The sequence below is a fragment of the Salvelinus namaycush genome, chromosome 20, assembly GCF_016432855.1.
Source record: "Salvelinus namaycush isolate Seneca chromosome 20, SaNama_1.0, whole genome shotgun sequence".
In the NCBI taxonomy this organism is placed as follows: Eukaryota; Metazoa; Chordata; class Actinopteri; order Salmoniformes; family Salmonidae; genus Salvelinus; species Salvelinus namaycush.
Genome location: NC_052326.1, coordinates 33,410,576 through 33,423,063, shown reverse-complemented (window position 1 = coordinate 33,423,063; position 12,488 = coordinate 33,410,576). Strand labels below are relative to the sequence as shown.

Genomic DNA, 12,488 nt, shown 5'->3' with positions numbered 1-12,488 from the left:
TGTACTTTCCCTGACAGAGACTGACCAGGTGAATCCAGGTGAAAGCTATGATCTCTTATTGATATCACTTGTTAAATCCACTTCAATCAGTGTCGATGAAGGGGAGGAGATGGGTTAAAGAAGGATTTTTTTGCCTTGAGACAATTGAGGCATTGATTGTGTATGTGTGCCATTCAGAGGGTGAATGGGAAAGACAAAAAATGTAAGTGCCTTTGAACGGGGTATGGTAGCAGGTGCCAGGCACACCGGTTTGTGTCAAGAACTGCAACGCTGCTGGGTTTTTCACACTCAACAGTTTCCTGTGTGTATCAAGAATGGTCCACCACCCAAAGGACATCCAGCCAACTTGACACAACTGTGGGAAGCATTGGAGTCAGCATGGGCCAGCATCCCTTTTGGAATGGTTTTGACACCTTGTTGAGTCAATGCCCTGACAAATCGAGGCTGTTCTGAAGGTGTTGTTAATGTTTGGTATACTCAGTGTATCGCTCTATTATGTGTGGGAATACTTTGGAAAAGTTTTCCAAAATTAAAATGTTGGTGTTTTTACAGCCTATGTCAAAAAATAAATAAAAAAAGAACATTTGCTCAGTAAACTTGGGGGGCCAAATAAAATCCCCAGCGGACCATCAGTTTGGGAACCCTGCCCTAGTCAGTATTAGCCTAGGGCTCTATTCAATCCGTATTGCGGAAGTTCAGCTTTGGCGTAGACTGCATTCACAATAAATGTTGCATATGTCAGCTCAATCGAAAATTACTTAAACATTTATATTGCACAATCTGTTACGCTTCAGCGATACAGATTGAAAAGAGCGCCTTAATGCTGTTTATCTTTATTTGATTTCGTAAACAAAATGAGAACCTAGAACCGAATCTTGTGTGCTCGCTCCCCAGCTACTCAATTTAATGGTAAACAGTCTGTCACGACATGAGACTCTTTTATTGATCACAGAAGAGCCAGGGTCGTTTGAGAAGAAGACGGAAATGAAATAAGCTCTTAAGTTCTAAGGTTGAGGGAGATTGGGCTGAGTGTAAATGAGAAACAGACAGATTGAGCGACAGAAGGGTAGACAAATAGATAGAAGAATTAGTCGCGGCTCCCTCCAAAACACGAAAGTAGGAAGCTGAACAGGTATATAATGTCCAGGTAGAGGTTCAGGGTGGCAAAGACGTACTCCTCTGGACTCATAGTGTAGCGCTTGTTGCCTATCAGCAGCTGGGTGTCAAACGCCAGAAACTAAAAGAAAGAGAGAGAGAGTGAGGGAGAAAGAGAGAGAGAGCGATGGAGGACACAGTGAGAGAGAGAGAGAGAGAGAGAGAGAGAGAGAGAGAGAAAAGGGTTTTATTGTCACATACACCATTTTGCTACAGACTGTAACCCAATGATTAGGGCCAGGAGTTTGTCCTGACCACGTAACCTTGACCAGAAAAAACTCTGGGCCTTACCAATGATGAATGTGTGTTGAATATTTGCCACTCACCAGAGTGAAGAGGATAGCTCCTATCACAGCGTAGATGGCTTGTAACCAGGGAACCTGGGGGGGTAAGAATGTTATCGAACAGCGCTAAGAATATACAGGCCACTAATTTAGGAAAGACACTGGGGCTCTTCCAGATCATCTATGAGATTAAGTGAAAACTCTTCAGCTAATCCTTCTTATTCATGCTAGTATGCTACCCACCCGAATAGGGTGAGCGAGGGCCAAAAGCCTTACCGTCACTCTATATATAAACTCACTGTCAGAGTCACAACTATTCTTATTGCGGTCTGGAAAGGTACGCACAGCCATTACACCATCAAGATCTAGTTCTGCTTATGTACAGTGTCAACTCTAATGGAAGCTGATGGAAGCTAAGCAGACAAGACAGGCTACTTACATATCCAAAAGGGATGACGATGGAGAGTATGATGCAACAGTACAGCATGACCATGGTCAGGACAAACAGGACTCCCTGGTAAGAGGTGAAGTCAATCTACAGTAGGAAACAAGGGAGAGAGAATAATGGTGTGTTGTTAAAATGCACTCATGATCAATCAATTGGATTGTGCCATGGTTTAATTTCTTCAAAAGAAAACAATGTTATGAAGATGGGGTCATTTTTGTCACCTTGGTCTGGAAGCTGAAGATGGTGACAGACATACACACCACAGCAGTGATGCCCAGACACAGGACCACAGACTTGGTGTTGTAGAAGCTGGAGAGAGAGTAGAGAGACAGACATTGATTCATCCATCAATTAGTTCTAAAGAAATAAAGCAATAACACTTGCTTGTCTTTTCCTACTTGCACTGACTTTGCTGATAACTACTTTCACGAGGAAAAATGTAACTACTATGACTGTGATCTGTGGTTGTCTCACCTAGATGTAGCTATCTATAGATGAATGCACTATCTAAGTTAGTCTGGATAAAAGTTTCTGCTAAATGACTAAAATGTCAAATGTAGTCATCCTACCCATCCATGTAGATGTTGATAGATGTGTTAATTCATTCTTATCTTCATACATCATTTATTTCAACATATGTTTCTAATTGGGCCAGGAGTTTGACCGGTTCATGTGACCTGGCCAGGAAAAACTCCTAGCTCCACCTATGTCAACATCTGAGTCCCCCAACCAACCCTACCCACACATGAAACACATGAGTTAGTCATTTACCTGGACACAAAGCCCATCATGCAGGCCAGGCTGAGAGTCTGAGAGCAGGAGAGAGGAAGGCATGCAGACAGAACCGAGATAGGTAGAGAGCAGAGTCAATGAGGTACACAGACAGACGGACGGGCAGGGAGAGTATTGGGTACATGCTATTCTCTTGAATTGCTCTAATATTTATTCCTCACTATACTCACAAAGAGAGACAGCAGAATGAGGTTCCAGGGAAACTGCCTCCTGTTAGAGAGATAAAGAGAATTCAGGTTGGTAAATTCACTCTATAATATTGCATGTTATCATTCTACCATCATTGTATGACTACCATTTACTATGGATGATCACAACCATAATCTATGAAGGATGTTAGAAATACCGTATTAACGTGTTATATCTGCTTAATACATGTGTAAAGTGTTGGTGTTCATGCATATTAAAACTACATTTAACTATTTGATTTAATGAATATCCCATCTGTTTTTTGACGTGACAGTCAAGATGTGACGTAGTTGCTGTGTACTACCCAGATTGTAATTTTCATAGGAGGGAAACTATTACCTGATTTGTTCCCCACAGCAGTTCAGTGCAATGTAGGTGGCCAAGAACATCATGCTGTCGAAAAGCAAAAAGAAACCAGTTCATTATTAACACAATTACATGGCTGAATCCCAAATAACCCCCTCCCCCTCACCCCTTCATTTGCACGTTCACGCACGCCTCCGCCATATGCACAAGTGTCCCAAAACTGAGGGAGTGAAAATTATGGAGGGTGTAGGGGCTAATTGGGTCATTCCACAGAATGAGTGTCTTTTGCATCCCTTTGATATTTTAAGTTGAAATTGTGTACTAATATTGAATTTGAATTTTGAAAGCCTATTATATTAAATTAAGTGCCCTTTAATATAGACAACATGGGGAATTAAATCAATCAGATTTTTATATGAATAAAAACTTGCTGAAGTGCCAAAATACGTAATTTTGACATGTCCCTCTGTGACTTCAAGGAAAATGTTTACCCGCTTCATTTAACTCCAAACTTTCTCCTAAGTTTTCACCATAATTGTAAAGCTCTAGTTATTTTGTTTATTTGACAAAGTAATTTCTGAAGATTATTATTTAATGTGGTGTCATGATCGTCGTCTGGGTGGAAATGACCGGACCAAGGTGCAGCGTGGTAAGCGTACATGTCTTTTTTTTAATGAATGTCGCCAACAAAAAACAAGAAACAACAAAAACGAACGTGAAAATGACTAGGGCTATACAGGCCACTAACACAGACAACTACCCACAACTAAGTTGGAAAAACAGGCTGCCTAAGTATGATTCCCAATCAGAGACAATGATAGACAGCTGTCCCTGATTGAGAACCATACCCGGCCTAAACATAGAAACAGAAAACATAGAAATAAAGAAACTAGAATGGCCACCCTAGTCACACCCTGGCCTAACCAAAATAGAGAATAAAAGCCTCTCCATGGCCAGGGCGTGACATGTGGTTAGTGAATCATTTACGTCTATCCCTCGTTTTAAAATACACCCTGTTACTTGAGCTGAACTCTCGTTTTAATATGGTGAAACTATTCCCTTTAAAAAAAATGTTTGTAAAAACATGTGAGCTGGTTCATCTCTTTTTACCCATTTGGTGGTGTTTTGTGGTGAAAAACTGAACGGGTTGAGCTTAACATGTCAACCCTGTTACGCATAGATAGACAGGCTAGAAATGTTTTAACAATAAATAACAACACACAACAAACTCCCATTCCCTCTATCACAAGGGGATTAATGGCTCATTTATGAAATCTTCAACCCTGTTACGGTCAACCCTGTTATTTTATTTGACACTTAATAGGCACTTATTATAGTATTTTTTGTATTTAACCCTTATGAGATGGGAAAACTTAGTTTTTTTATTAAGTTAAACATGCTTTATATGACAGAATGTTAAAATTAGGTTTAAAAAAATGTTGTTAACCAAGTTACACTTCTCAGAAGACACTGACTTGGTGGAACAACCCAATTAGACCCTCCTTTAGCCACTTCGACCGAGTCAGCTATGCTGCCGGTTTCAGAGCAAAGTGGTATCACATATAACGCATCGCATTATTTTGGCGTTTGAGCAATTTAACACAAAATAATGGAGAGGCGTGCCTAATTCTGAGTCACCTGTATTTGTTTGTCAGATTTTGAGGCTTGGTACATGTAACATATGAAATACCACCCAAATTAAATATTTAACTGCTACTGAGGTAAAATGAGGTAAAATCTTGTAAAATGACAGGGGGAACTTTCTCATTTGTATTTCGTGCTTGTTTTATTATTTAAATGTGGAACATGAATTGCATCATTCAAGTCTCGAGTGTGTTCCGAAATTGATGGGTTTATTTGATCCCCTTGCCACTCTTGAAGTCACCATATGAGATCCGCCAGCAACACGTGACAACAGAGGGCCCTGCGAGCGAGTTGATAGGGGCAAGGGGCTAGGGGCTGGTTTGGGAGTCACCATCTGATGAAAAGTGAGGGCATGTCAATCAAGATGTTTGTTGTCACTTACTAGGAGCACATGTACAGGTGGGGGTGTGCCTGAATGTAAAACCTCACTGGTGCACTGTGGAGAGATGAGAGAGTGTTACACTATGTTGAGTACACACACACACACACATACACACACACTCATTTTGGATATATTTACAATGTAATGGATATGATACATACCAGAATGTGAAGAGCGCAACAATGGCCACAGTCACAAAGAGTTGGATCATCAGGATGGCATAGACCTATAACAATACAGAGAGGAGGAATAAGAGGGGATGGCCAAGATACACCCTCAGTATACTATACTGCATGCTGGATCATGCATGGGTGACATGCTTAAAGAAGTCACTGTAGCTCAGTTACAGTAATATTATTATCTGGATCGTATTTATTTGGGCACACAGTGGAAAAACGTTTTGCAACGGAAAACGAAAACGAGTGTTTCTAATTGGACGAGTATTTCTTCTAAGTCCAGGTTGTCCCTCCCTGTTTCAGTACCTTTCTGATGAAGATCCTCCTGACGGCCTGGTCGTCCCAGGAGAACTGGGTTTGCATCTCCTCATAGTCTGACAGGGAGGGAAGACAGAGGGTTAAACATCATAAAACAGCAGATGTGTGTAAGGATTCACCTCTAACCTCTGGTTACATCACACGCTGCAATGTTCGTTGCTGCCCATCTATCTTTGTTCTATAGTAAGGTGTGTGTGTGTGTGTGTGTGTGCGTGCGTGCGTGTGTGTGCAACCGGATGTAGAAGAAGAGCACTACATAATGTAGCCATAAAGGTGCCCATTGTTAAAGGGGATGAGATATTCCTGTGTAACTGACTAGTTGAGATACAAAGACGTTTTGATATTACCTGCAGTAGCCTCTTCATAGCTGGGTGGGTACTCTTTGCCTGTCTTTGGAGACACCTGAATATATGGTGAGAGACACAAATGGTCAGAGATACCAGTCGTTAGAAGTAGTATCAAACTGAAAGACACTTTTAATAAACACTTTAACAAAACTTCAGAAAACACTTCACCCTTACAGGGCCGGCTCGCCCTTAACACGGATCACATTGTGCATGTAGATCGCTAGGGGCCCCACAATTTAATAACATTTATGGAAAACACTTAGGCTATGGATGAAAGTTTGAATAGTAAAATACACAAAGTGTAAATTTGATATTTAGTAGTGTATAAGCAGGTTTCCTCTTGTTATGTCAGTCACTGAGTGACATAGCCATGAAGCATGGCTTTAAATGGACTAATGTCCTCTTGAGTCATGTTTTGTGTCCATATAAAAAACAACTTTTCGCAAGAGGTGGGGGGGCACCCAACCAAATCTCAATGGGGCCCGCAAAAGGCTAGAGCCGGCACTGCACTCTTATAGCATAAAACTCACTTCATCCAACTCAACTTCTTTCAACTCAACTTCCTTTTGCTGCTATAAGACAAAATGGCCAGGTGAATGATAACAGTTTAAGTTTAACAAACAATTTATGAACTTGCTATATTGTATTCTATGATTCTATTCATGCATTCAACTCCTCATGATCCACTGAAAATCCAGATAGGCTACATGTAGAGGCCTGTATCAGTGTAAACAAGCCTCCATGTTTCATCAGTGTTTAGGATAGGATAAGGATTAGGATACTCTTAGTAGGCAGCCATCTTAGTTTTGCTGACTTATGCTGCATTCGTAACCAAGTGGGAGGTGGGAATTGACCAATTTTGATGTCACAAATACCAGTTGGATGCATTCACATGCTTTAAACTCGTTCACAAATGTTGATTGGCTACAAGCTGCGTAAACCATAAACTAAAAGTACAGTTGTCATGCTTGTAAAAAAAATTATAGTTTTCAAAAACCATATTAATAGATTGCTTTTTATAAATAATGTTTTGTCGTTGCATTTAACTGCTGAAAATGCTGTTATCGCAGTCATTTCCTTAGTTGGTGATGTCAGAGGTTAGCATGTGGGAGAAGTGAGAGCTCAAGATGATAGACGAGTTTCCCACTAGTAATTACCAGTTGGAGGGTCATTCAAATGGATTTTTCTCAGTCGTATGTGGTAAATTCCCAGTTGGTTATGAACATAGAAATAGATGGTGCGTTCCTCTGCCCAGGCGTTGCTGACGCATGCCAGATCTTACAATGACTGGATAGGTATTTAACATATAAGCTAACCACATATTATGTTATAACAATCTGGTGCCTGGCGGCACAGTCGATGACGTGGCATGCAACCATTGGTTGACCCATGTAACGTCTGAGCAGGGGAACGCGTGTACAGTGAATGAGTATAACATTATAGAAAGATAAATATTTGTCCATCTCTCTTTCTCAGTTTTTTAGATTATAGTTTATGATGACATGCACGGTATATCACAGAGAGAAAACCACAAATAATGTCTGGAATTGGAAATTCAGAACAGCAACCAATTTCTGCTCACCTCAGCTTTGAAGCACTAATTTGGTAAGAGAGAAAGAAATCTTTACCTTTCCCTTGGTCATGTTTGTGTCTTTTTTTTAATCCCTTTAGCGTTGACTTTCTGTTGTTTACGGTGTTGTTGTTGTCCTTGTTCTTATGATGTCTTTCAAAGGTTTGTCAACATCAGTAGTAGATTTCCTTCTATATGATAAAGCTCCCTTTTTGTCCTTTTCTTTTTGTGTCCCTTACGTCTTTTTTCTGTTATTTTCTTTTAGGTTTCCCTCAGTTGTGGTACAGTAGAAGAGAGAGATTGAAGTTGTTCTTACAGTGGCTGTGCTGAATCTGTCTCCACTGTGCAGATTACAACCAACCAAGCCCGATATAGAGCACTATTAGGAGGTTAATCCCTTTCCAACCCTGATCCCATTTCCCCCCATATCTCTGCTCTAATGAGGCCGTTCGAGCAACATCCAGGTAAGGTTCCAGCATTGGGACGTGCAGGAATGTACCACTGCCTTAACCCAAAAAGGGGTGGTTGATATCTTTGAAGTAACGGGGGGGGGGGGGGGGGGGGTAACATATCTGAATTACATGTGTGTTATGTAGCATACTGACCCCGATGGTAGAATTACAGTAGTAGGAAGGGGGCCTCTGCCAGTCAAACCCATCCCACACATCATCCAAATCTATTTTAATAATACACTTTATAAACCTTTTATAAAACCATCAATAATATCCACCTCTTTGTCTCTCTGTCTGTCTGGCCCTCTCCTCCCCCTGATTCTCTCTTCCTCAATCTAGACCAGCAGTCCCCAAACAATTCCACAATTCCGGGAATGATAGTCCTCAAGAGCCATTAGAAACATTATTTCAGATAACTTATTTTCTAATCAATCATGTATTTTTCAAAAAATGAATTTCAAATAATACGATAAATAGATAGGAAAAACACAGCTCTTGTGAAACAGTGACATCATGTCTTTGTGTAAGACTAGTTTAGTAACAGCCAGGTAGGATTAATGAGATAGAGGTTAAGAACATTATGTTCCTGAGACGACCCACACATAGAATCATAATGGGATTTACCTGGAACAGTCATACCACAACAACCTTTGATCGTGTGCTGTACCATTCATTAAGATCCTTTTCTAGAACCTATTGTCTTATGTAACCTCTAGTGTCTCTATTCCACTGCCATCACACAGTATCTACATGGAAAACACAAGTCAACAACAGTATGGTTATTATGAGAAACTCCTATCTGCTTTCCTTGTGGCTCAGGTATGACATAGCTTGACTGAAACTAGAAAATCAGACAAGGCTCTCGTTTCTCACAGTTATGCCTGTCTCTGGTTATCTATCCTTGGTTGCATTCACGGTGCTTTATTTCTTGAGCAATCATAAGAGCCATACCACCAGCCTATTTACAAATGCTGAAGTATTCAAACATATCCATGACACACACAACATAACAATTGTTTATGAAGTCAAATATGTTGACCCACACACATTATCATAATAAGATTTAACAGAGCCAGAGGGAGTGGTTTGAAAGAATATATACTCTACTCTACTCTACTCTAATCTACTCTAGGAGCACTGTCTGGAACAGGACTGCCAGCACAACCTGGATATCCCTGATGGAAAACAGTGATTGGATTCCTGATTGAACTGTCCTGTTAGTAAGTGTGAAGGGCACAGCCTAGAGTTTAGACAGTACATTTCCACTTCCACATCCCATGCCTATAGAGGGCAGCAGAAACCAGGTCAGGTGCTGAGAGTGCCAGTAGGCTTGAGAATGATTGGCAGGTGATTGCAGATTGAGATGGGGCTTGAGTAGCTTATGTTATGTTATGTTATGTTATGTTATATTATGTTATGGCATGCCTTTTTGTTTATATTTTTATTTTATTTTGATCACCAACAATTGAACATCTATGAACTGCTTAGGATTGCTGACTACAGAGCCTGGAAAGAGCTCACCCTGGTATTTAAGCTCTCTTTTTAGACACATGTAACCAAAACCACTTTTGTGTAATAAATCAGACTGATACCAATTCTTGGTGTACAGTCTGAAACAAAGCACTGCAAAAACTAGTAAAGTTTTCTTACAAGCCAGAATGTTGGATAATATTACATTTGAACTTACCGGTTGTTTGTGCGGTTGGTCCTTCAGCTGGTCAAAATTTGAAAAAAAATATCCACAGGAAAACATTTTTACCCAACTTTTTTGAGTGCTGGTACTGGCGTTGGGATTTCCTGGCACATGCCCAAAGGAATGTAAACACCTGCAAGACTTCCGTTAGTACAGTGGCTTCGGAAAGTATTCAGAGCCCTTCCCTTTTTCCACATTTTGCTACGTTACAGCCTTATTCAAAAATGCATTGAATGATTTTCTCATCAATCTACACACAATACTCCATAACACCAAAGCGTAAACAGGTTTTTTAAATTTTTTGAATCAACAGAAATACCTTATAGCTATGAGACTCGAAATTGTGCTCAGGTGCATCTTGTTTCCATTGGTCATCCTTGAGATGTTTCTACAACTTGATTGGAGTCCACCTGTGGTAAATTCAATTGATTGGACATGATTTGGAAAGGCACACACCTGTCTATATATGGTCCCACAGTTGACAGTGCATGTCAGAGCAAAAACCAAGCCATGAGGTCGAAGGAATTGTCCGTAGAGCTCCGAGACAGGATTGTGTCGAGGCACAGATCTGGGGAAGGGTACCAAAAAATGTCTGCAGCATTGAAGGTCCCCAAGAACACAGCGGACTCCATCATTCTCAAATGGAAGAAGTTTGGAACCTCCAAGACTCTTCTTAGAGCTGGCCCCCCGGCCAAACTGAGCAATCGGGGGAGTAGGGCCTTGGTCAGGGATGTGACCAAGAACCCGATGGTCATTCTGACAGAGCTTCAATGTTCCTCTATGGAGATGGGAGAACCTTCCAGATGGACAACCATCTCTGCAGCACTCCACCAATCAGGCCTTTATGGTAGAGTGGCCAGACGGAAGCCACTCTTCAGTAAAAGGCACATGACAGTCTGCTTGGAGTTTACCGAAAGGCACATAAAGGACTCTCAGACCATGAGAAGCAAAGATTCTCTGGTCTGAAGAAACCAAGATTCAACTCTTTGGCCTGAATGCCAAGCATCACGTCTGGAGGAAACCTGGCACCATCCCTGCGGTGAAGCATGGTGGTGGCAGCATCATGCTGTGGGGATGTTTTTCAGCGGCAGGGACTGGGAGTCTAGTTCAGATTGAGTAAAAGATGAAGGGAGCCAAGTACAGAGAAATCCTGGGGCAAAGGTTCACCTTCCAACAGGACAACAAACCTAAGCACACAGGCAAGACAACGCAAGAGTGGCTTCGGGACAGATCTCTGAATGTCCTTGAGTGGCCCAGACTTGAACGCGATCGAACATCTCTGGAGAGACCTGAAAATAGCTGTACAGCGACGCTCCCCATCCAACCTGACAGAGCTTGAGAGGATCTGCAGAGAACAATGGGAGAAACTCCTCAAATACAGGTGTGCCAAGCTTGTGGTGTCATACCCAAGAAGTACTGAGTGAAAGGTCTGAATATTTATGTAAATGTAATTTTTCAGTTTTTTATTTTTTATACGTTTGCAAACATTTCTGAAAACCTGTTTTTGCTTTGTCATTATGGGATATTGCGTGCAGATTGATGAGGGCAAAAAAAACATTTAATCAATTTTAGAATAAGGCTGTAACGTAACAAAATGTGGAAAAAGTCTAGGGGTCTGAATACTTTCCGAAAGCACTGTATGCATGTATCGGGTGCATGTACTTCCGTCTTGTGCACTGCCTTAGCTGATGAGCGAACAAGTATTGATTGCCACACACAGAGACCCACATTTTGAAGTCGATTTAATAATACTTTCCTGTGGATATTTTGTCTGAAATTTTGACCCGACTAAAAACCAACCCCTTGCACAAATGGAAGAGAAGGTACATACAATGTAACTATCTTCACTTATGCTTACTTACTTCCACCTTATATGCACACATTCAGACAGGTCAAGGAACATTTTGTCAGGCCTAAAACCCCTAGACATAGTGAGAACTAGCCCAAGATGTACTCTTAAGGATCCTACCATTACTAGTTCAGGTCCAAGGACCTTATATGTTCTTTTCAGAGGTAGACTGGCTCTGGCAGCCAAAACAGCCAAATACTTAATCTAAACGTGAATCGATTCTCAATTGCAGTACTGCTACTGAAACATAACGCCTTTTATTTTCCTATCACAACAAATAATTTCACAAATGCAAAATATACACTTAATGTACACTGTTAACCGTCTTTATCACAGTTGCAGCCGATAGTACTTTTCAGTGACAACACATTTCTGGCAGCCTTCTCCCTTTACACACTGGTGTTTGGAGCATGCTAGATACCTAATTGGTACAGGTGGTCCCTCTGTCTCCGTCTGTCTTCCATAAACACACGTTGTAACATGGAGATATGGCCATCTGGGAACACTAACCATAACCCTAACCTTTTGATTTTTGAAAATAAATTCTCGCTGATATCTTACTGGTTAAATTGATACACACTTTTTTATAGGGTTAGGGTTAGTTATCCCACACGGCCATAATACATATTATGTCCACGTTACATCGCTTGTTTACGGAAGACATAGGCGGCCACCTGTGCTAATTAGCTATCTAACTAGCATCGGCATTTTAGTTCACATGGAGCCAAATGTGGGCGAATGTAACCGCTGAAAACCCTACATATGGAGAAGAAAAGGGAGAAGAAGGGTTTTCAAGAGGACCTAAATCCTAACCTTAAAGGGGCGTTCTGCAGTTGAAACAATACCAAAATGTTTACCCCGCCTCTGTTTTGGTAAAAAGCTG

The 12,488-nt window shown here is 41.0% G+C and overlaps 1 protein-coding gene across 1 annotated transcript; it reads right to left on the bottom strand.

Moving 5' to 3' along the window:
- Positions 1 to 930: 930 nt before the first annotated feature.
- faim2b (Fas apoptotic inhibitory molecule 2b) lies at positions 931 to 7,937 on the bottom strand. Its single transcript, XM_039015504.1, has 13 exons — positions 7,670 to 7,937; positions 6,572 to 6,610; positions 6,042 to 6,096; positions 5,683 to 5,750; positions 5,362 to 5,426; positions 5,201 to 5,254; positions 3,208 to 3,261; positions 2,850 to 2,889; positions 2,659 to 2,696; positions 2,109 to 2,196; positions 1,879 to 1,974; positions 1,482 to 1,535; positions 931 to 1,237 (listed from the first exon to the last, which is right to left on the bottom strand). Exons 1-13 carry the CDS (start codon positions 7,682 to 7,684, stop codon positions 1,088 to 1,090), a joined length of 816 nt encoding a protein of 271 aa, XP_038871432.1. The 5' UTR covers positions 7,685 to 7,937; the 3' UTR covers positions 931 to 1,087.
- Between the last annotated feature and the right edge of the window lie 4,551 nt (positions 7,938 to 12,488).

What these genes read in the sequence shown, in the direction of transcription:
- faim2b (XM_039015504.1), bottom strand. An exon ending in CTATGAAGAGGCTACTGCAG is followed by an intron (nt 5,751 to 6,041) that starts GTAATATCAAAA and finishes CCTCCCTGTCAG; the next exon opens with ACTATGAGGAGATGCAAACC. An exon ending in GTTGCGCTCTTCACATTCTG is followed by an intron (nt 5,255 to 5,361) that starts GTATGTATCATA and finishes ATCTCTCCACAG; the next exon opens with TGCACCAGTGAGGTTTTACA.